The sequence below is a fragment of the Mus musculus genome, chromosome 6 (genome assembly GCF_000001635.26).
Source record: "Mus musculus strain C57BL/6J chromosome 6, GRCm38.p6 C57BL/6J".
NCBI classification, from domain to species: Eukaryota; Metazoa; Chordata; class Mammalia; order Rodentia; family Muridae; genus Mus; species Mus musculus.
In genome coordinates, this window is record NC_000072.6 from 119,332,291 (window position 1) to 119,356,001 (window position 23,711).

General features: G+C 51.8%; 2 protein-coding genes across 9 annotated transcripts in view; one reads left to right on the plus strand and one right to left on the minus strand.

The window, feature by feature from the left end:
* The window catches only part of Cacna2d4 (calcium channel, voltage-dependent, alpha 2/delta subunit 4), a 115,884-nt gene extending 95,767 nt beyond the window's left edge, over positions 1–20,117 (plus strand). For 2 of the 4 annotated variants that reach the window (NM_001033382.3, NM_001347427.2), the window contains 12 exons: positions 4,101–4,162; positions 5,592–5,636; positions 5,825–5,887; positions 11,240–11,310; positions 11,677–11,752; positions 12,238–12,290; positions 12,754–12,806; positions 13,140–13,160; positions 14,844–14,961; positions 16,436–16,548; positions 16,805–16,887; positions 17,741–20,117. In NM_001033382.3, coding sequence (NP_001028554.3) covers positions 4,101–4,162; positions 5,592–5,636; positions 5,825–5,887; positions 11,240–11,310; positions 11,677–11,752; positions 12,238–12,290; positions 12,754–12,806; positions 13,140–13,160; positions 14,844–14,961; positions 16,436–16,548; positions 16,805–16,887; positions 17,741–17,845 — 863 coding nt within the window. In that variant the 3' untranslated portion in view covers positions 17,846–20,117. Of the gene's footprint in view, positions 1–241; positions 505–4,100; positions 4,163–5,591; positions 5,637–5,824; positions 5,888–11,239; positions 11,311–11,676; positions 11,753–12,237; positions 12,291–12,753; positions 12,807–13,139; positions 13,161–14,843; positions 14,962–16,435; positions 16,549–16,804; positions 16,888–17,740 lie in introns of those variants that run through there. The other 2 variants (XM_030255452.1, NM_001362214.1) reach the window with 2 other exon arrangements.
* A 742-nt stretch (positions 20,118–20,859) lies between these two features.
* Adipor2 (adiponectin receptor 2) overlaps positions 20,860–23,711 on the minus strand; it is a 64,550-nt gene continuing 61,698 nt past the window's right edge. For 4 of the 5 annotated variants that reach the window (XM_030255575.1, NM_197985.4, NM_001355692.1 and 1 more), the window contains one exon: positions 20,860–23,638. In XM_030255575.1, coding sequence (XP_030111435.1) covers positions 23,510–23,638 — 129 coding nt within the window. In that variant the 3' untranslated portion in view covers positions 20,860–23,509. The remainder of the gene's footprint in view (positions 23,639–23,711) is intronic. The other variant, XM_030255574.1, reaches the window with a different exon arrangement.

A 23,711-nucleotide genomic window follows, 5' to 3' on the forward strand; every position in this document is an offset into this window, starting at 1 on the left:
CTATCAGCTGCACAAATCAGGCCCCTCCCTCACAGTCCCTGTTTAGCCAATCATAGGCCAAGAAGGATCAACACAGGTGCAGAGGCCAGCAGGGGAAAATTGGTGCTCCAGATGTGTGTGTGTGTGTGTGTGTGTGTGTGTGTGTGTGTGTGTGTGTGTGTGTGTGTGTTCCTGTACTGGTTTGTGTGTGCTTTGCTTTGTTTGAGTGCCATCCCTGATGTGTGTTTGTGTGTGTGTGTGTGTGTGTGTGTGTGTGTGTGTGTGTGTGTGTGTGTGTTGCTGTACTGGTTTGTGTGTGCTTTGCTTTGAGTGCCATCCCTGATCACAAAGTAGCACCAGAGATCAGGGGTGAATACCCTGTTAAGGCCCCCAGCTGCCTGTGGTCTTACTGAGGTGTTCTGTCAGGCTATGAGCCCAGAGGAAAACACAGGAGGTCCCTGTGGAGGGACCGAAGGATGGGAAGACAGCTGGGACAGGAAGGACAAGGGCAGGGGAAGGACTCAGGTAAGCTGTGGCAGGTGGGTAGACATCCGAGACTTACCCTTCACCTGGCAGGTTCCTCAAAACTAAGGTCAAGGTCTAAGATGGGGACCAATCAGACCCAACCATAAAGAAAGCTCTCTTAACGATCCCAGGAAAGCCACTCAGCAAGGCTTCCAACCCCGCGACTCCTCATCAAACATTGTGGGCAGATGCAGCCACACAACAGGTAGCCCGAGGTGACTCAGGAAGATTGTCTGTCCTCCCAGGCACTTCGGTGAATGTGCCAAGAGCCTCTGGTCCCTAGAGTCTACCACAGCAAAAGGACAGGGATGCTGGCTGAAGGCTGAGCTCCCCGTCTGTGGGTGTGCTGGGACAGGACCAGAGCCTGGGAATACGAGCCTCTGGCAGGGCAGATCCCTGGCTGGAGATTCTTGTGCCCGTGCTCCCTTCCCACTTCTGTCTCAGCACCTTGCCCTTCTTACCAGAAGGAAGGAAGGTCCACTTTGTTTCTCACTTAAATCTCTCATTTCCCAGTGGTTTGCTAAAGGGCTTGGGGCACAGAGATAAATCTCTTAGGTGGCAGGTCACTGTGACTAATGAAATGGTGCTCCAGAGGGGAGGAGGAGTCTGGGAAGGTCTGGGAAGTGAGGTCACCCATGAACTCGCCTCCCAGTCAAGTGCTGACACATTTATTTACTTAGCCCAAGAAACATTTACTGAGCCCTGTTATGTGACAATGTGACTCTAGGTCTAGAGTCAGAGCGCAGCCTGCTTGCCCTCTGTGAACCCCACTCCATGCAGTGAGACATCAGCCACATAAACAAATCTCCTCACTTAGAAAACAAAACAGCAGTGAGAGAAAGGGGGAGGGGTGAGGGGGAGGGATGGGGGAAAGGGGAGAGAGGAAGGGAGAGGAGGTGAGGAAGAGAGAGAGGAAGAGACAGAGCAAGGGAGAAAGGGAGAGAGAACAAATAATGAGGGAGGGGGAAGGGAGGAGAGGAAGAGAGAGAAGGAGAAAGCAAATAAGGGAGAGAGGGAGGGAGACGGAGGGGTGGGGAAGAGGTTAAGAGGGAGGGAGAGAGGGGAAGAAAGAAGGAGAGGGAAAAAAGGGAGAGAGAGAGAGACAGAGAGACAGAGAGACAGAGAGACAGAGAGCCTGCAAATGATGATGGAGAAGGCTGCTTTATCTGGGGAGATCAAGGCAGTCTGCCACATGCTGAGACTTGAGTTGGTTTTAGAGAGTTGAGATCTGATTATGCCAGCCAGCCGTGCTGAGGTCTAGAGTAAGAGCATTCCAGAAAGACACATCTGACGTGATGCCCTGAAGTAGAATGAACTGACCTGTTTGAGGAAGACAGTGATTCAGGCTGAAGTCAAAGGCATCAGCAAGGCTGCCTCGTGCATGGGTTTGCAGGGATCTAAATTCTGCTCTAAATGGGAAGGTTGGGTGGGGGTCAAGTGAAGGAGTGGTGGGGTCTGGCCTTCTGAGAGATCTTCTGAGAGATCTTCTGAGAGATCTCATATGGAGAATGGATCAAAGAAAGGCCAGAGGAGGGAACTGGAACCCTAAAAGCACATTGCAAGAGAAGGTTGGCTTGGTGGTCGCAGCAGAAATAAGCAGTATGTGTGTGTGTGTGTGTGTGTGTGTGTGTGTGTGTGTGTGTGTTTTCAGTGTGTACTTATTTTGTTATGGCGTCCTGGAACCAAGGTCTTCAGAACAGAGGTGAACCAAGAGAAATGACCACCATGGAAGGAATGAGTCTTGAAAGGCAGACAGTACAAGGAGAGGTAGAGGGTGGGCTGTAATATACCGAATTCTGCAGTGGGTAGACAGTTGACCTTGTACGTAGGAGCTGGGGCTGGAACTGCCGAGAGTCTGCCCTTCACCCAGCCCTGAAGCCTGACTCTCACTCAGGTAGAAGCAAACCCTACCTTCTCCAGACTTCCCTATTAGAGTCACTGGCACCTTCTCCATCTTGGAAATTGCATGGTTCCATGGGCCCCACCCTGAGCCACTGAAGAAAGAGGAGAGTTCCATTCTGGAGATTCTCTGGGACCCTTTGACTACTAGAGCCCAGGATGAAGTCATAAGCTCCCTTCCATCCCAAGGGGTCGACTGCCCTCAACATCAGCACCGCTGCCCTCTGCTTGTGCTGGGAAGCAGGAAGGGTTTCTGCAGGTGAAGGAAGTCTGTGTGGTGAGCACCCAGGGCAGTCCTCAGTGAGAAAGGGAGAAGGGCAGAACGGGGGGCTCCTGCACCCTCAGGGGACAAGTGAGAGCTGAGTGCCACCACACTTGCTGGGACAGAGCATTTGCCCACTGGGGATGGCATGTCCATGGCTTCTCCTCAGGGATCTACCTGCCCACCAACCCCTTTCAGCCACCGGGACCAGCTAGCCTGGCTGCCCCTATCACAGAGGCTCCCCATACCCACCTCAGAAATCGAGTGACTTTAGAATGTCTTAGGCAGGTGGCATAGTGATGAAGAAGCCAATCCTGTGCTCAGTGCGTATCAGAGACCTGCCCACGTGCTGCAGACCATTTTGCCTGCCAGGCCTCCCACCCAGACATGGAGGGAAGAACTCAGAGCTATGCCTTATGGGCTCAGGGCTCCAGACTGAAGCTAGGTTTGTTACTTCTTGGCTGGCAACTTAGCCGAGCCATAGAACCTCTACTCGGCTTCTGTTCCCTCAGCCCATGAAGTCTAAATGAGGCTAGCGCCAGTCTGTGAAGAATTAAACACCCTCCTGCCTGTAAAGGTGCCTGACTCACCCGGAGCACCCAGAATGGCTTTAATATTATTCTAGACACTAAGAAGTTGGCCTACTTTGTAGATCTTCTATTCAGCATAGCTCTGCCTTTCCTTTCTATCCTTTGGCCCCATGTTCTCCTGTCGTTCTTTGTCCCAGATTTCTCTTAGTATGTGAGTGCCCCCTTGGGTTCTCCAGACCTATTTGGGAATCAAAGAGGCAGATGGTTCCTGTGATGGGAGACATCACAGGAGAAGCATCTGTGCTCTGATGGCCTCCCTGGTCTCCAGGAAATGGCCTGGCAAACTCGGGTGGTCTGCCTATGCCTGGGCTTCAGCGGCTCAGCTTTCTCCCTGCGTGTGAACATGGACTGGACTTACAGAGGACGTTACACCAGGGCTGAAACCCACGAGGCCCATGAGTTGCCAGACTCACAAAGGCCTTCATTCCAGACTCAGTTTGCCACCTTTGGTCCCATGATCATGCAGAAACAATGCTCTCCCCTGCTCCTTTTGTCAACTGGGTCAAAGGGAAGAAAGCACAGAGCTTTGAGCTCCCGGGGACCGAAGAGGAAGCCATTCTCCTGGATCTCTGGCCTTAGAGCCTGTCCTTTCTCTGGCATCTCTTGGTACTGCTTTTCGCACTGGGAGAATCCACTGCCCTGGTGCGAAAAGCTCCCAGAGGCCCTAGATGCCCCTCACCAGAGACTCAGCCTTCGCTGTCCCCACCTGCCCGTGCTTCTCCCCAGCTCAGCCGCTGTGATAAGCTTCCTCTCTTCAAGTGGGTGCTGTTATTTTCTTCTCTCACTGTCTCCACCCTCCCCAAACATTCATCTGGCCCTGCCTTCCTCCTTCCTGTTTCCTGCAGCTGTGGGCATCCAGATGCAAGCAGACTACCTCCAGCGCCAGTTCTGGGCAGCCATGCAGCAGGTAGGGTAACTGGGGACCCAGAAGCGGGGAGAGGACTCAACAAGCCATCCATTGGGAAGGACTGTCCCCACAGCCTGGCCTATCAGTGCCACAGGAGACACCCCTGTTCTCTTTCTGCCTTTTCTGACCTTCCTGGAACCCTGCGTATTGGGCCTCTTCCCCCTCCCACTCCAGTGTCTTGTCCCTGATCAGACCCAAGACAACAGGGCCATTGCTGTTGCCCCCAAACCACCCTAGCCTTGTCTGCTAGAGAGTAAGGCAGAGTTTCGCTTGGCACTGCTCTCCATGGCCTAGGACTCACTTGTTGTCCAGGCTCCTGGGAACTTTCCCTTGCTCTGTCATCTGTATACACACACACACACACACACACACACACACACACACACACACAGACACACAGAGACACACACAGAGAGACACACATACACACAGACAGACACACACACAGAGACACACACAGACACACACATACACACACACACACAGAGACACACACACACAGACACACAGACACACAGAGACACACACACACAGAGACACACATACACACAGACAGACACATACACACACACACAGACACACAGACACACAGAGATGCACACACAGACACACAGAGACACACACACAGACACACACACACAGACACACAGAGACACACACACAGAGACACACATACACACAGACAGACACATACACACACACACACACAGAGACACACACAGACACACAGAGACACACACACATACACACACACCCCAGGAGGCTTCACTGTCCTCCTAGCCAGAGTTCTCCTCACAGCGAGAAGCTCCCTCTGTCCTTCACTCCCGACTGCCAGGTCCCTTGCCTTGGGCACAGGCAGTTGCATAGTAAGGGTAGAAGTGTGTAGGGATGAAGGGGGATGGTGAGAACCCATCTTATGAAAGCCCCAGGGCTGTGCTGGTGGCCCATGTTTGTCCCCAGAAGAGCACAGCCTGCTGCTCCGTACCCTGTTGCTGAGACACACCCACACATTATGTACACGTGCCTGGTCCACAAGGCAGGCCCTCATCTACTGCATCTACCACAGGCAGATTCTCCACATACAACAGGCACTCCCCAAATGTACCACAAGGGATATATGTACAGACACACTTACCACAGACAGGCCCTCCACATACATGACAGTCCGCATGCATCCATGTACAAGACACCTTCATGTCCATAGCACACTGCACATATACAGATATGCACCTGCACACAGAACATACGTACCGCATATATACCACACATCAAACGTGCTCAGACACTCCACATACACACCACTCATAAGCCTACCTGTAACACATACACGTTGTATACATATAGACGCATACCTCACACTTGACACTACATACAGGCACACTTACCAGGCAGGTGCACACCGTTCACAGATGTCCCTTCTTCCTTCCAGTGCAACGCTGTAGAGGGGCCGTGCCTGAAGAGCTGCGAGGACACTGTAAGTTCTTCCCAGAGCACAGGTTCAGTGTCCTGTGTTGCTCTGTGGACTACTTCTTCCTCAAAGGCCCCCTTCCTGACCCTGACTGCAGGGTTCAGCCCTCCTCGGCTGCTAGAGTGAGCAGGAGGGTTGGAGCCAGCGATAACCCTGGCTATGACCTCCTGTCCTGGCCTCTCCCCCCACCCCAGGATCTCGACTGCTTCGTCATAGACAACAATGGCTTCGTCCTGATCTCAGAGAGACCCCAAGAGGTGAGTGAAAGAAGAGGGCAGGAGGAAGTTGAGACCTTAGCAGCTAAGGTCAAACAAGCAAAAGGCCGGGGACCTTCCTTCCACTATAACGGTGCAAATCTGGGTAGAAGTTGCTTCCCTAATCCAAGAAGACAAAGCAAGATTCCAAACAAGGAGCACCATTCAAATGCAAAACTGTCACCGACCTCTCTGAGAAGTGCCTAAAGGAAGTGCCCTGTACTCAATAAGATCACTGCTCTGAGAGAGCCTGGATGCACTGCCACCATGTGCCCTGTCCCCGCCACCCCCCCCCCACCACCACCACCACACACACACACACATACAACCCTCAGGGCCTTTTGAGCCCTAAATCCTCCTGCTGCCTGCATCTTGCCTCCTCTATCCATCCTCCCACGCCATGTTAAACTTCATGGTATCCAGGGGAACTGTCTCCATCTCTGTGCTGATCTCCTGCTGTTTGATTCTAGCCACCAAGCCAGGGCACCAAGCCATAGGCTAACGAGGGCACAGGGACCATCCTTGCTTCACAGGGCAGCCTGCCTTCCCTCCACCCACCTACTCAGGCAAAAGAGGAAGCCACGATGGTAATTTTATATCTGCTCAGCCACAGATCAGACCCTAAAATTAGCCAGGGATTATACTTTAAAAGGAGCCTGTTCAGTCTCAAGCTAAACCTGAGCATATCCACCTGAACCAGCCCTGTGGCCCAAGCCCGCGGCTCCCCACCATCTCCAACAGGAAGGTGTATGCTCGGTTCAGCAAGCAGCCTCCAAGGTCTGTGCCTCAGTTTCTTCCTCCTGAAAGCCAGAGGCTGGGCCCCTTGGTGTCAGGGCTCAACCTCAAGCTAGAGGCCCCAGGTGCCTGGGTATTGGCAGAGTTGCAGGATCAGAGCTGACACTGATCAGGGTCATGGCCAGGGTGGTCTCTGTCCCCCCAAAGCCATACTGTAGCCCCATGTACGTGGGGCTGAGCGTCCATGGAAACTGTCAGAACATGACAGGAAGTAGAGCTAGGGCATCGAGACACTGGGCACAGATGGAAAGTAGAGAGAAGGGGACCAAAGGATTGTGGAGCTGGTACCCCAGGGACAGTTCTCTCCCTCTCCCCCCTCTCCTTGTTTGTTTTGGTCTGGGGTGGGGCATGGTGAGTCAGGGTTTCTCTGTGTAGTCCTGGCTGTCCTAGAACTCACTCTGTAGACCAGGCCACCTGCCTCTGGCTCTCAAGAGCAGGAATTAAAGGCCGCCACTGGCCAGGCAGGACAGTTCTTAAGTAGTGTGCAGCAAGAGCTGAGAACAGAAAGCTGCTTTTGCTGTTTTTCCCTACTGGAAAAGCCTGGGTTGTCAATCAGGGCAGTGCCAGAACTCTGGCCAATCATTAGCCCTGGTGCCTGAGTTAGGCCTCCTTCCTTTTCCCACTTTACCCAGCCACTGGCCTTCTCCACGCAGAGATGGTCCATTTTGCCAGAAAACAGATGAAAACAAAACTTGACTCTGTGGCTGAGGAGGCCCAAGGACAACAGGGTGTCTTGGTCACTCAAACCCTAGTCCCACTGCCCTATGACTATGACTGGCTGTGGTCTCCTGTTGGGTCCAAAGGCTGCCATGAACCTAAGGAGTATCGAGGGTAGCAGTTTGATCAGGCAAGGTAAGATTATAGCCAGGCCCAAGAGTGTGCCATGTGCCAGAACATGGGCCTGTAGGGCCCATCGAGGAGCAGAGAGCCTTTGGGGGCCTCCGCCTTGTGAATTGGCAGCCGCTGATGGCGACTGAGCAAGAACTGAGGCACGGGACGCGTGAGCAGCCGAGCGAGCGGGCACTGTTTGAACAGGATCTGCTGTGGATACTGAACCATCTCATGTAATGTTCATGAGCTTGAAATATTAATGGCCTTTTGATTTTTTTCCCCAACCATTTGAAAGCAAAAGGGCCATTCTCTGATCAAGAACCCACATAAGTCCCCAAAAGGCCAAATGTGGCTCTCAGCCTTAGCTTGCCAAACTTTGCTCCCCAGCCCTGTACACCTAAGACAAGCAGCAAAGGTAGGGTCACCTCAGGCAAGGAGACCCCAGGTTCCTTGAACAACACATTGAGTTGCTTTGTCCCCGTTCTACCTAGAGCATTCCCGCTGGGATGCTCATGAATTATAATCCCAGGGCATTGCAGAATCTGTCCGTTTGTTCTGAGATTTATACTAGATGTAACATACATTTTCACTCTCTATTTTAAGTAGTTAGCTTATGCATCTTCATTTTCTCAAGTGTTGTGTTATCTTATGTTTCTCATAGGCTTATAGGCTAATCCAAATCCTTTATGAAGAGTATAAATGAAACTAGCTTCTAGAGGCTTCTACCAGCTCCAAGACATGCCCCCTCAACACACACAAACACACATACACACACAACCCTCCAATGAACAACCATGTGCAGGGCTTGTGTGGTGCTATGGGGTAGAGACATGTCTCTGCAGGGATCTTGTTATCTGGGGATAGTTGGTGAACTCAAACCAGTTTTGTCTAGGGGACAGAGGGAGGGTACAAGTACCTATGGCCTAGTGGCCACCCTGAGTCTTTCAATACCCTGTGTAAGTTGCTCTGTCAGGACTCAAAATAGTTCACTGGTTCTGAGTCACTTTGTTGGGTCTCATAGACTTGCAGCCAGTCCTGCAAGTCTCTGGAAGTTAAGGATAAGGAGTACCGACCCCCGGGTTAGCTCTAGGCTTTGCGTCAAGCCTGGAGCTGCAGCTCCTTGGCAGGGCTCGGTATCCTTCTCCTCATCTGCACTTGTCTGGGATAAGCTGTAAGCTGAGCCGTGCTAGATCCACACAGTCGGAACACACAGCACACGGATGGGTATTTGACAGGCAGTCACACAGCAGGCAAGGGAGCCCTGCACTGGGACAACTACCCCACAGCAGAAATTGACTCATATCTAAATGCTTTCCTGCCTAAACCATCCACTGGACTCCAGGCTCCAGTGCGGATCTCATAGGATCCCATCCCAAATGCATCAAACTAAATGCAGGCAACACTAGGCCTTTGAATCTTCCAGAGCTCCACCAGTGTGTGGGCTGTGCTGTATGTATGGATAATCTCATGCTATATGTATGGGTAATCTCTGATTGGGAATTCCTTGGGAGGCCAGCACTGTTCCTGCTATAGCACCCGTTGTTAAATCTGGGTCCTGATGTGAAAAGGGACCCAAAATCCACATTGGAACCTTCCCTTTGCAAGTCCAGCATTTCTCTCTGAGGCAGTACTCCATTTGGACAAAGGGCAACAGTAAATGTATCTGTTAGGAAAGGTGTTCTCAAGGTGGCATACAGCTAAGGGGACTCTTGCCTTCTAGTCCATTTCCCTAACAGGAGGGCAACAGTCCCTAATACAGTCCTCTCACTTTAAGTAGATTCCCAGAAGTCCTCATCTGAGCTTTGCACCATTTCATTGGCCAGCCCTTAGTACAAGGGTTTCTGGGAAGTGTAGTCCTTTGTGGACCACATTGCTAACTCTGTTGCAGTCAAACTAAAGAAAGGAGAATGAGCATGTCCTGCTGAAACATACAGTGTTCTAGGAGATGGAGTTTTGTTTGCAGAGGCAGAAGTATTTTTCAGGGTCCAAGATGTGCTTTCTTACTGTCACACCTCCCCCCTCAGAACTGGTCAACTAAACAACAGGGTTGGTGATCAATAAGCCTACCGTTAAGGGAGAGAATGGGGTGGGCTTACAGGAGTTTGGGTCAGCACCCTTAAAGACCACTAAGTTTCAGGTTTCACACACACACACACACACACACACACACACACACACCTCCAGTGGACAACTATATGCAGGGCCTGTGTGGTCTATGGGGTAGAGACTTGTCTCTGCAGGGATCTTGTTATCTGGTGATGGGAGAGGAAACACATGCAGTCACTAGAATAGCAAAGCGCTAACCCAAGTGAGCAGAATCAGCCACACTGCAGGGGCAGTGATGACTCCAGGCGCCTCGGAGGAGGCTGGGCAATCATTGCACTATTGCACTAGCCACCAGATAGTGACTGATGAGATCTCTGTCTTAGTTAGGGTTTCATTGGTGTGAGCAGACACCATGACCAAGGCAACTCTTATAAGCACAACATTTAATTGGGGCAGGCTTACAGGTTCAGAGGTCCAGTCCATGATCATTAAGGCAGGAATGAGGCAGCATCCAGGCAGGCATGGTGCAGGAGGAGATAAGAGTTCTACATCTTCATCTGAAGGTCTTTAGGAGAAGACTGGCTTCCAGGTAGCTAGGATGAGGGTCTTAAGGCCCATGCCCACAGTGACACGCCTTCTCCAATGAAGCCACTCCCTGGGACAAGCATATTCAAACTACCAGAAACAGAAAAGAAGGAATGGGTTTTGGTGGTGGTGGTGGTGTGTGTGTGTGTGTTATTTTTCGGGAGCTGGCGTGGCTAACACTTTTCCAAACCCAAGCTGTCTGGGATTATTTTGGCATCAAACCAAGGGGCAGGGAAAGGGGTAAGCAAAGAAGATAGAGATGCCCAGAGAGGACCAGACCTGACAGGTGAGAGACAAGCATATGTGGATATAGATGCAGGAAGACAACAGATGCAGAGGAGGAACAGAACATGGAGGGCAATGCCAGGCCTCCTACCCTCCTTGGCAGAAGAGGCCAGTATGAGTGAAGACCAGTAGCTGGGTGTGGTGGCGCACGCCTTTAATCCCAGCACTCGGGAGGCAGAGGCAGGCGGATTTCTGAGTTCGAGGCCAGCCTGGTCTACAAAGTGAGTTCCAGGACAGTCAGGGCTATACAGAGAAACCCTGACTTGAAAGACCAAAAAATAAAAAATAAAAAATAAATGAGTGAAGCCCATTACAGAATTTGCCAAAACCTGCCTTTGACATCACACACTACCACCACCATTGCCACCATTACCATCATTATTACTACCACACAAACACATACCACCGCTAACTAATGTCACCACCCCACACCCCCACCACTATCACCATCACCATCACCAACATCACCACAACTAACAAAAAGCACATCCAACAAACAAGGTCCACAAACTCATCTTCTTGAAAGCCCTGACTCATGTGGACTGTTTGAATGAACTCTGTACCATTTTGGGTTTGGGGTAGGGGTGTTGGGGAGGGTTAGGTGGTTTTTTGTTTGTGGGGGGGTGATGTTGTTCTGTTTTGTTTTGAGCACCCTCTGGGCTGATGGCAGAGCCAGCTGCAGATGACAGCATGATGTAGAAAGCATTGCCATGGGCAGTTTGGGGCGGGGGAGGGCTGCAGGGAAGTAGAGAGGCTTGCATGAAAGAGTGTCTACAGAGACAGACAGTGGCAGCTGTAGTTCCCCCCTCACAGATGGGAAGACTTCTGGGGGAAGCGGATGGTGCTCTCATGAAGCAACTTCTCAGCATGGGGGTGTTCAGCCGGTAAGTGGAACGCAACTCTCCCTGGTCCTGAGAGCCCCCAGCCTGACCTCAGAAGCCCGCAGATTGGAGACAGAGACTGAAGGCAATCTAGGAATGGGTGTGAGGATGTGCGGGCATCCCTCAGACTCTCCGGCCTCAGCTCGGCGTTCTAAGAAAAACCACAGGCTAAGACAGCAAGCACGCTGATCACAGGGCCTGAAATCATGCAAACATGGGCATGCCCTCTTGGCGGGAGCGGGTTCCCGGTTCACTGCTCTAACTTGGGTGCCCTCATAGACCCCAGTCAGCATACGTCCTGCTAGCAAGGCCTCCAGGACAGGGCATGGAGTGGTTCTGTCTCAGGCACAGTTTGTTTCTGCATTTCAGTGTGACCATGTATGACTACCAGGCCATGTGCAAGCCCCCAGATCATCACCACAGTGCGGCCGAATCCCTGTTCAGTGTGAGTGTCACCCCAGGCCTTCCCTCTACCAGGGCACATCCTCTACTGTGTCCTTGAGGACATCACTTGGTCCCATTCTCATCCAGCCTCAGACCTCTGGCTCAGGCTCCTTGGGACTCTGGCCTGATGCTGCTCATCCCGTCCCCCGGGGCTGTGGGGCTGTCCTGTCCTCGAGGGGATGGTACTGAGAAGACAGTGGTGTCCAGACACTAAGAATACATCCTTCCCTCCCAGCCTGATGTTGAGATCTTCAGGGGTCCTCATCTCTGACCCTCCAGAGATGGGAAATGACCAGACACCTGAAGGGCTTGTCAAAGCCCACTGTGGGGTGTCTGACCTACACAAGGCTCTTGTGCAGGGTGGCTGTCATGCAGAAGGAGCACTCTGCTTTGGAGCTCCCTCTGCGGGGACAGGCAGGTGGGATCTGGAGGGTGGCTCTGGTGACATCACCTGCTGTTTCCCTGAAGTAGTTCTGCTCTCTCCAGCCTCTCTCTGCCTTCTTGATGGTGGCCAGGTGGCTACTGCATGAATGTCTCCTGTGAGTAGGGGTTAAGTGAAGAACCGCCCATACCGGGGTGGGGGTGGGGGGGTCAGGAGAAGGAAGAAGTTCCTGAACCATGAGCTGGATCATGAGACTGGGATCAAAGGAGAGGGCTCATTGTAGATGGGGCATGAATCGTGGGTTGGGGGGGGTGGGGTCCAAAGTGAAGAGAACTCCCTTTGTGGGAGGACTGGGTCATGATTAGGGGTGACAGGTAGGAGGGGACTCCCTTGCATATGGAGACCAGAGCATGAGGATATCCTTAAAATGGCAGCCAGTGACCTAGAAGATAGCCTGGCTCCCTGGCCAAGGGAAGAGGGAGGCATGCCACACCACCCGATCTCCTCTGTCACTCATGCCCTCATGCGGAAAGACAGGTCCCTGCAGGTGGCAGCTAGATGCAATGGCATCTCAAGACCCACACAAGCCAGCCCCCAAGACGGTGTTCTGTATCCTGCAGATTCCTGTTAGAGTGGAGTGCCTGGGGATCTTGGCAGGACAAAGGGTCAGAGGGTAAGTGCGAGGAGGCAGCTGTGGGCAGCACTTTGGTAAGCTCCTTGGAAGGCTTTTGTCTGGGGTCAGTGACAGCAGGGTGGGTGTCGAAATGTTCATGTTCATAATCTCATCTCATTCATCTCCTCCCCCTCACTCCGGGCTCCCTTACCTCTGTGTGTGACGTCACATCACCTCTGAACACCTTCGCTCCGTGTGACATCATCACTGCTTCATGACATCATCACCGCCCTATGACATCATTGCCACCCTATGACATCATCTTGCCCTCATGTGGTCCTGTGCCTTTCCTGTGCCATGTCCAACCCTGTGGTGGGCTCATGCCCTGAGCAGCCAAATCTGTCTTCCATCACTGTAAGTAATTCTGACTGAAAGATCCTACCGTATCCGGGTATACCAGGGAGCCACACAGGCTCGCCTTTAAGCCTGAACCCAGGGAGTGAGCACAGACAAGCTGAGTTCTTTATCTGGTCCTTTATCCTAGGACACTCCTTGATTGGGAGGGTCCCCAAACCCTTAATCCACTTTAAAGCCCTTTCCTTTCTGGGAAGAAAGGAAAGACAGAGTTCCAGCCGTCTAAGTACAGCCCTGCCTTAGGAAACAGCCATCTCCTCTCAAGAGGCTCCAGTTATGTAGCGGAGATGCTACTAGGTCACCCCAGAGACAAAAGCATTGTCACCTGTGCCCAGGTATCTGCCAGCCTCGACAAGGCTCAACACTTGAACGAAAGAAATTGTGCCTAAGGCCAAAGCACCTCAAAGACAATGACAGGCTGAGGTGGCCTTAACACAAAGCAAAGGGAAACTTTGTCCCAGCTGCTGTTGATGCTTGCTGTCAGCCTGGGAAAGGACATCTGTTCTTTACAAACCAAGAGACACACATGGCACCTGGGTCCTGGAGATGTGGGGCTCCTAAGCCATAAAGATGCCTGCCTTCAGCCCACCCTGCTCAACAGTCTCAGGGTTCTGGATATCTGGTACCAAGAAGGCTCCCACTGCCTCATTTGGCTTTCTTATACAAACGATGCCCCCCCCCCAACCCGCTTCGTTTCCCTTCCACCCCTCTGGTTGCTACTGACCAAGGCAGGTCCTTGGGCTCACACTTCCTGGATCTGGTCTCCTTCATGATTCCTGGCTGTGGTGGGAAGTCACCTCCAGCAGTTCTCACGGGGCCTTGCTGGAATCGTGACAGAAGCTGTGTGTTACAGTCTGCTCACTCACGTTAGCCTCAGGATGCAGTCAGTCATGCTCCTCCCGCCTGCATGCTCCGTAAGTCCCTTCTGCCAGGACACCTCAAGGAAGCCACCTGGTCCTGCCACTGGTGACTCTGATAGGTTTCAGCAACGGAATGCCCTCTCCAATGACAGGAAAATAGCCCAACCTTAAGCCTAGTAGGAGAGCCCTGTTTGAGGCTTCCAGCCTCTGACGCCAGGTGCCCAGTAGCATGAACAGGAAGTGAAGTTGGCTGAACCCCGTCTGCTCTCCCAGCCCACAGGAACTGTTTAGCCTGAAGCCTGCCTCTCCTCTTAGCCTCATTGTCTGTGAGGGAAGCGTCCGGGTCCAGGCATGGAGACCTGTGACTCTCCTCCTCACTCCTTGTGTGACCTTGCAAAAGCAGCGTCCTGATTGCACCCCATTTCTGGGTGTTTAATATGGTTCCTGCTGCCTTCCTTCCCTCTCCTCCTTCCCTGCTGGGCTGTAAAGGGTAAAGTGTGTTGATGCATCAGGACCTCAGTGCTGCGAGGTGCCCACGAGTGCCCGGGGATAAATCTCAAGGGCCCTGGGAAGGGCAACATGGCAGTGTAGCAGGGCTTCCCCACTCCACAACAGCGCAGCAGGGCCTCCACACTCCACAGCAGCATAGCAGAGCCAGGGCAAGGCCTCTACTCTCTACAGCAGCGTGGCAGGGCCTCCACGCTCTGCTGTACCCTTTGCCGAGTGCTGGTCCGCTGTATCCCCAACCCTTGTAGATGGGTTCCCTAAGGCCTTCTGTGATGTGTGGTAACCCTCCTCACACACATTCCTCTGTCACCCACAGCCCACAAGCACAAGAAGCAGGACCTGCTGCACCCCTGTGACACAGAGTACCCAGTGTTCGTGCATCAGACGGCCATCCAGGAAGCCAATGGCATCATCGAGTGTGGGGGCTGCCAGAAGTAAGTCTCCAGGCAGCCACGGAATCCGGCCAACGGCGTCTTGCCCTTGGCACCCATAGGAAAGTCTCCACAGGAGGAAAGGAGTCCCTTTCATCTCAGAGAGGAGTTGCCCTTCTCGGTATCCTGATCTTCAGTGCAGCAAAAACCCAGACTGGAGCAGAGGGGAGGGGAGTGGGTGTGGACAGTTTGGTTGTCTGCTTTAGGAGACACAGGGCCAAGGATCCAGAGACCAATTCCCAAGTCAGTGAGTCGAAGTCCAAGGCCACGGGGTCTCTCTTGGAAACCCCTGCAGGCTTGCTTCCCCTCCGCTCAGAGCAAGGTAGCGTCAGGGCCTTGAACACTTATGTGACAGGCTGGGAAAGAGGCAGGACGTTCTGCCCCGTACAGAGCAGGAACTATGTGCAGGACTGGGGTGTTCTCAGCAAAGGCACAGGGTAGGAGTAGGAGCCTTGGTTGGAGCTGTCAGAGCCTGGGGCATCGCCAGGCCAAGTCTTGAATTTCTAAGCAGAATCCAGTCAGGCTAGCTCCTGGGTAAAAGTCCCTAGCTTCATCCAGACCAGCTTGGAAGGCCACACCTACTGACTTCCCACGCTAAACTTTGAAGAAACCAACCTAGAGGCATCTGTCCCAACCCAGGAGGACAGTACCTCCAGGGACCTCCCTTGGCCAGTCTTGCAGCTTACTGGGGCCACCAGGATGTCTGGGGAACCAAAGAGCTAGGCCAACTATTGTGTAAGCTCAGATTGTGGCGCTAGACAGATCTAGGTTGCCGCCTCTTCATCATGTGTAACATCTTAAGTACACATACAGCAGCCTTCCTGGGGCTAACACTATTGGCGTGCTTATGTCGGGCTTTAAGGAACCATTGAGGGGATAGTAGAGAAGAAGGGCTTCCCAGCAGACAGACTTGACTCTGCCTTTGATCCTTTCCATCTCTAGTCTTAACTGCAGACAAGCTTCTAGCCTGTTTTGTCCTGTGCACAATGGGAACTATACCAAGTTCACATAATGGTGTAATGGCCACATGTGAGTTTATATGTGTGCTATATACTTACTTGTGTGTGTCTAACATCACCCACCCCATACAAAATGCTTGGTGATAACCTTCCTAGCTGTGTATGTAACACATAAAGACCTTTTCCTACCCCCCAACCCAAGCTATATATAGGAGCATTGGTGCCATCTTGTGGCCAAGCCCAGAACTGCAAATTCTCTGGCTCTAACAGAGGTAATATGCCTGTTTGCTGGAAATGATCCCTGTGGGTGTTAATGACAGCTCCTTCTTCACCCTCTCCAGGCTACTGGGAATGGAGGGGTGGCATTGTGACGGTTCATGTAAAAGTACTGAGCTATTGGTCTCAATATTCCTGGGACTGCCTGTCCTTCCCAGGGCTCCAGAAGGTCTCTCCCCAGAGAACTTCTCCTGGAGGCTGCACTTCCTGCGACTCAGAGCCCATTGCCCTCTCTGCTGCAGGACATTCGTGATGCAACAGATTCCCCGAAGCAACCTGCTCCTGCTCGTGACAGACCGCACCTGTGACTGCAGCGCCCACTCTCCCATCCTCCAGGAGGCCACAGAAGTCAAATATATCCTTCCCACCCTCCAAGGGGAAGGGGGTGGCTGAGAGATCATAGAGCAGCTCAGATTTGGGTTGCAGAGTCCAGCTTCTCACTGTCCTCCCTTGCATCCAGCACCATGATGGGGGAGGGGGAGGAGGGAGGAGGGGGAGGGGGAGGGAGCGGCCCAGCCTGTACCTGCTTGCTGGGCCACTGACCTCACAGATCTTGACCTTCAGGATCTCTGGAACTGTGGAGAGTTGTACCTTGACAGTGAGCTCCGCACATAATGCCTCTGTCAAGTGTGACAGGATGCGCTCCCAGAAGCCCCGGAGACGACCAGGCTCCTGCCATGCCTTCCATCCAGAGGTGCGGGCTATGAACTAAGAGGCTTGGCCTTTGACCCCTAGTTTTGTCCTGTGTGTGGCTTCTTGGGACATGAGTATTTCTGGACTATGTGTCTATCATGCTGGGGGAGCCCTGCATCCACAATGATGTTGTGTGATACACAGAATAAGGAGCAGTGGCAAGCAAGGATGTTCCAGGTCAGTTGGGGGAGGGGGAGGGGCAAAGGAAAGCAGACAGAGAGAAAGGGAAAAGGACCCAAGGGCATCTGTACTTCTAGGGCCTGGAGCCCAGTAAGCTTCCCCTCACATCCTTCCTGACTTCTGAGACACCTCAGCGCTACTTACCATGACTTAGCTAATGACAATAGCGACTGGTATCTATTAACCCCTAAGCCAGGGACCTTACTACCCAGTCTCTGCTGGGTGTGGCTGCCTTTACAAACTACCTCCCTAGAGGGGCTCCTGGAGATGACAGCTGTTCCACACAATTATGAGAGGAAGGCCCTAAAGATTTAAGCAAGTAGTCTCTACTGTCCCTAGAAGATTGAAGAAAGGCAGGTTTCTTCTCATCTTTGAAACCTCGCCGAGCCAGGCGTGGTGGCGCACATCTTTAATCCCAGCACTGGGGAGGCAGAGGCAGGCGGATTTCTGAGTTCAAGGCCAGCCTGGTCTACAGAGTGAGTTCCAGGACAGCCAGGGCTACACAGAGAAACCCTGTCTGGGGCGCGGGGGGGGGGGGGGGGGAGAATCTGAAACCTCGCCATCTCCAGGCGAGGCTGGAAGCAGGCTCTTATTTTGTCTGTGTGCACCCATGCTGTACATGCCAGACCTTGGCCACCTCTCTCCTAATGCTCCTTACCCCTCTGGCTTTTTAGGAGAATGCCCAGGACTGTGGCGGTGCTTCAGACACTCTGCCTTCATCCCCTCTGCTCCTGCTATCACTGGGGGCCTGGCTGCTTCCACCCCAGCTTCTGTGGTGACTCCATCCCATCTGACTTTCGCAGAAGGGGGACCTTACAGGACATTCTACAAAGTTACCGGCTTATGAAGGCCCCTCACTGCTGTGGGATGTCTCCTGTTTCAGTCCTGGGGCTACAAGTCTCTGCTTCTTAGAGATTGCTAGAGGGATCTCCAAGGCTCTTCAAGTCTTCTACTCTTGTCTCAAGTGAAGGAAGGACAGAAGTTCATTACTCCAGTTTACCAAAGGGTCACCCATTTCCCTGGCTGATCTGCTGATCCGAGGAGTTCTGGAGGCTGGAATTGAGCGGCGAGGCCCATGTAGAGGCTGTGGCAAGAGTGTGCTTGCCACCAAAGGGAAGGTGCTTTTATCCATCAGATAGTGCAGAGGACAGGCAGAGGGAGAGACAAAAGACTAGGGAAGGGACCAGAAGAGGAGGGAAGAAATGGAAAGGAAGCTGGGCGTGGTGGTTCACACTTTCAATCCCAGCACAAACGGAAACAATAGGAACGCAATGGATATTAAGTCCTGCGAGCTGTCATTAGCTACCTCTGAAGAGTCTCAACCTTTTTACACTAATGATCTGGAGAGCGGGCAGGGGTGTATGGGAGGAGGTGGAGGGGAAGGGAAGGGATAAATGCTGTAATTATAATCTCAGAAAGGGAAAGAAAAGCTTTTAGGATGAGCTCTGCAGCTGCTGCACTGGGCCAAGCACCAGTGTGGCACTGGACAGGCATGATCCTGAGGAGGTGGCGAGAAAAAGCAGAACCGAGACTCGCGCCTCACAGACTAAAGGAAGGAGCCAGGTGAGGTCTCCAAGAGCCATAGTGGGCTTTCTGTGGCTCACAATGTACAAAAGAAACCAGACTGTTGCTGGGGAAAGTCCTGGAGGCTGGAAACAACACATAATCATTGCCACAATGCCCAAGTGAACACACACACACGCCCGTGCGCACACATTTGTGTACCTGTTTGTACAAAGATGTGGAGGCCAAAGGTAATATTGGCCGTTTTCCTCAATTACTCCTTTAATTTTTTTTTTAGATAAGATCTCTCACAAAATCTGAGTCCTCCAATTCATAGCTGGCCAGCAAGCCCCAGAAGCCCTTCTGTCACTGTCTCCCCAAGGCTGGGACTGCAAGCATGCCCCGCTGTAGCCCTACTGTTGGAATAGTTCAGGAACCTAACTTGGGCCCTCATTCTCCACTAGCTGAACCTCTCAAGCCCCGCGTATCTATCTTTTAAATCAGGAACCTAAACTGGCAGCCGTGGTGCACGCCTTGAATCCCAGGACTGGGAGGCAGAGGGAGGAAGATCTCTAAGTATGAGGCTAGCCTGGTCTATAAAATGACAGACACCCAGGGCTACACAGAAACCTTATCTTGAAGATAAAAAAATAAATAGAAAAAGAATAAAAGCTAAAACTTGGAGAAGGGAAACTGGTTCTAAGTCTCGGCTTTGTGTAGTAGGAGGCAATGTACCTAGCACCAGCTAGCACTCAGTAAGCACTAACAGCACACTAGCTAGCATCCTGCATCGGGGATTGGAACGTAGGGAAGGTCAGAGGTGCTGCCAGGTGAAGTACCAAACTGTTATAGCAGTGTTTTCTCTGTCAGGCACGGCAGGTCTTTCCTGACCACCGTCACATCACCTGCCTTGTCATCAGTGTTATGACCTCCTTTCAGCAGCGTCAGGTCTCAATGGCAAGCAGGCAAGTCTCTTAAAGGACTTGTCTCCTTCACCCAACCAGGCAGAACATTTGGGGACGTTGATCAACTCTTTAGGCCACTGGAGAAATGCTAAATGTAGGGTGCCAGGCAGCTCCTGGTCAGGAGCCACGGGGCTCTCGTGCCTGGCACTGAGGAATCGTTTAGAACACCACCAGAGCAGCTGAAGAGAAGGCATTTCATGATGCTCTGTCCCTACCATGGACACCAGGTATCTCCCAAGGTGTGCCTGCCTCTCAATTCTGAGACTAGTGCCGCCAAAGGACATGTAGGAGGATGGCCAAGACATGACGTGGCAAGCTAAGCCCTCCTCAGTGAGTGATCATAACTCCACCAAGACACTGGAAGACTGCAGTCTGGATTAGGTGAAAGATCTGGCACCTTGACTTTAGAGGAATGAAGTTGGCACCCCCGAGATTAAATGAATGGAATGCAGCATTCTGGCATCTTTCCTTATCTGTGTTGCCTTCAACCACAAGAGCTGGAGCCCTGTCAGAAGCACCAGGAATGTGCCGCTGAGCTTATGTGCTAGAGTAGAACCACCTCAAATAAAAGGCTTCAACAGCATTTTGTGATGCTACGTCAAGTTTTGGTTCAGGGGACATAGTAGTGACCACATCCTAGGGTCAGAAAAGCAAGCAGAGAGGTTGAGAGGGGCTCAGATATAAAAGAGCAAGGGCTCGGCAGCTTCCGAAATACTCTTTATGGTGAACCATGCATCAGGAAGGCTGTAAAAGGTAACCTGACAGGTGAGAGCATATGGAACCAGGGAAGGTAATGAGTCATATCCTACGGCAAACAACAGGATGAAGCAGATGTGCACCTGCCTCGTAATTCTGAGTCTAGTGTGGCCATAGGGCAGGAGGCTGCAGCCTGTCTCCCTCAGTCGTTTCTGAGGGGCCCAGCCATGGAGCACTTAGATTGGGTGTGGGGAAGTATCAGATGGCTTGTGCCCAGTAAGGCTGTCCCTGGGCTACAGCAGCACCACCCTGAGGGTTTCAAGTGGCTTGCAAATGGAGCGGACAAAATACAGGGGCCCAGTGCATGTGGTCAGGTTCCACACAGCCCTGAGGCCTTGATGGTCACTTTAACCAGGTATAGAGAAAGCTCACCTTTTTTAGACAAGGTCTGTGTAAGCCCAGTCTAGCCTTAAACTCATGATCCTCCTGCATCAACCTCCTGAAGGCAGGAAGTTTCTAAAAATTCCCTAAACTTCCTGACTAAATTAGGATATTAAGGATATCCCAAAAGTGAGGTAAGTTTTTAAAGGGGGGGGGGGGACAACAATAAAAAAAAAACACAACAAAACTCATTTTCCATTTGGCTCTTTTTATTAGAGAAATCAAGAAGACAGCAAGTAGGGAAATCCCCATAGTGAATGGAACCATCACAGAGATGCCTTTCTGGAACCCCAACCTTCTATGATCCCCAAAAGTGTGCTTTGTGATTTCAGCAACTTATAGAGGGGAGAGAGGAAATACTGAAAAAGGCCACTATTTAATGATGAGAGAGTGAAGGTGTACAGGTTCCTAACCAGCCTAGGGCCAAAAAAGGAGACTGAAACGTGTGCGCAGAGCAAGCGAGCCTCAGACTGCTGAGAGTAAGGCATTCAGGTGCCAACCTGGAAAGTTCCCGGAGGCACCACAAGGTCAAGTGCACATGGAGGCTGTTGGTAGTGAGCTGCGCAGACATACAGGGCACACACATGCCCACACACACACACCGAAGGGAAGTTACTGGACTACAGTGGTGGTGGTGATTCGGTTCCCTAAGAGTTTGTGCTATGTTGAACCAGAGTCTCCCTGCTTTGGGAAGAGGGATGACCAGTCCCAAAGACCTCTACTCCTGTAGGTGTCATGAGGAAGCGTCTCAAACTCATGTCCCAAAGTGCACGACCAGAGAGTGCGTCTGGCTGCTGATATGTGCTGTTGCTACCACAAGCCTAGGTGAGCTTCCTTCCGGATGGACACTGTCTTGATGAACTGCTTCTTGAGGAATTAACACTGTTCTTAGTTGTCTGGCACAATGCTGTTCACCCAGAGCTTCCTGTTGGGCCTACCTAGGGCAGTGACCTTATCCACAACCCAATACTCTGAAGTTCTTCCCAGGTTTTCAATGGACTCCTTCCTGGGTCCCAGCTGCAGCTGGGTGGCGATCTGAAGGTAGAGGAAGGACAACGACGACCAAGAAAACACTACTGTAAAAACAGGACCTCCTCATACTGCCCAGCACCCCTTTTGGGATGCCCGAGGCCCATGTTACACTGCAATACCCACCAGCCCCAAGGAGTGAGGCCTAGAGTCTAAGAGACTCAAGTGCTTGGTTTCTCACTTAGGAGCCAAGACCCAACTCACTGCCACTCTCTAAAACCCATAACAAGAAGGCCCTAGGACAAAGAAATTATTTGTAACTTCTAGCAGCAATTCAAAATTGTGGGTTTAATTCTATCCGACTACCTGGTAATAACAGTCCACTTCCTTTTCAACTCTGTAGCACAGGTCTTGCAAATGGCATTCAGTGCGTGCTAACAACTCCACAGTAGGTATTACTGACTTTCTTGTTCAACGGGAGAAGAATCTGTTGTCATGCCAAGCCTGCCAAGCCTGCACCAGAGAAAAGCGCCACCATTCCTAGTCCAAGGGATGGTCCTCCACACCTGCCTGCATGACTTCAGGTGGGACCCATGCTCATCAGAATCTCACTAGTGGCCGGCTCCACGAAGGAGCTTTGATGCTGGGGGGGGGGGGGGGGGGGCAGTTTTTGATTTCCAGGAGGAAGGACAGTTAGGGCAGTGATTCTCAATAGAGCAAAATTTGCAGAATGGCTCAGAGCTCCACAGAGAGGGTCTGGAAAATGGCCATACCTCTATTCAGATAAGAACTACCACCTGGTCAAACGAGACACCAGGGAGAAGCAGACCATTCCTATGCTGATGCCCCCAGGTCCTCCTCCCCTTCATCAAGTCTCTACTACATCTACAGTAGAACCAGGTGGCTTCACTCTTCAAAAGGGTCATCACTAGCCTACATAACAGTCTCCCAAATGACACTTTCTCTAGAGCCACTATGACAACCTGTGCTGCTTCCATTGAAAAGCACACACGACTTCCACATCCCTCCCCCTCTGAATGCCCAAAGGCTCTCAGTCTTGAGAGTGGCCAGGAAGTTCCTGGGCTGGGGCTGTCCACTCTGCCCCAGCAGGGTCCAAGTGTTATCGGCCTAGGGAAGGCACCTTGGTGCACCAAGACATCGTGCATTCTGGGGCTACCACTCCATCCTCCTCCCATCACTTGTGCAAAATTGAAACAGTGTGTGGTACTTGCATGTTTCATTCTTTTTAAAAAAAGTCTCCCTCCCTCCCTGCCCCTATGTCTTAAATGTTTATATAAATTCTTATTTAAACAGTAAATTAGAAATCTTATTTACATTAATTTCTTTGTTCTCCCAAAGGAGTGCCTAAAACCGCACTCCCACCCCTTTATTGGATACAAATGTTCCCCTAACTTGGTTGTGATTACTGTTTAAGGAGCTCCAATGGCACGATCAGTTGGTGCATGGTACTCATACATGTTACTGCTGCAAGGAGCAAGGAAGGGAGAAGAAAGACCACCAACTAAACTGTTTCCCCATCTTCTACAAATAAATACGATCACATCAGAAGCCAGCCTGTCAGGCGAGGGTCTTGCAGAGTTGCTTTCAATCGGTAGATCCCAAGAGGAAGCCAGGGGATGAGCCATTTCTCCTTCTCTCCTAATCGATGCATTCCATCCTTTGAGGTATGATTTATTTTTGTTTTTCTCTTCTTAGTCTTGTACCCCATGGAGCCCTTGGGCCAACACAAGGCCCATGAGGCTGTCCAAGTTTTGGGGCTTCTCTGGCACTGGCACCGACAGCCAGTAAGAAGGCCTGCAGGACCTGCAGGCCTGGCTCAGGGTCAGAGTCCCTGGTTCCTGGAGAGTATCACAGTGCATCCTCTTCAGTGCAGCCCCCGCCAATCATGAAACGAAATTCCTGCAGGTTTGAGACTCCGTGGAAGTGAACAAAGGCACCAGCAACCACAAAGATGTGGAAGAGCTGATGAGAGTGAAACTGGAGAGAGAAAAGAAAGCCACTATCACTAAGCCTGCTAACGGTCAGGTCCCCAGGAAGTAACAATTCCAGG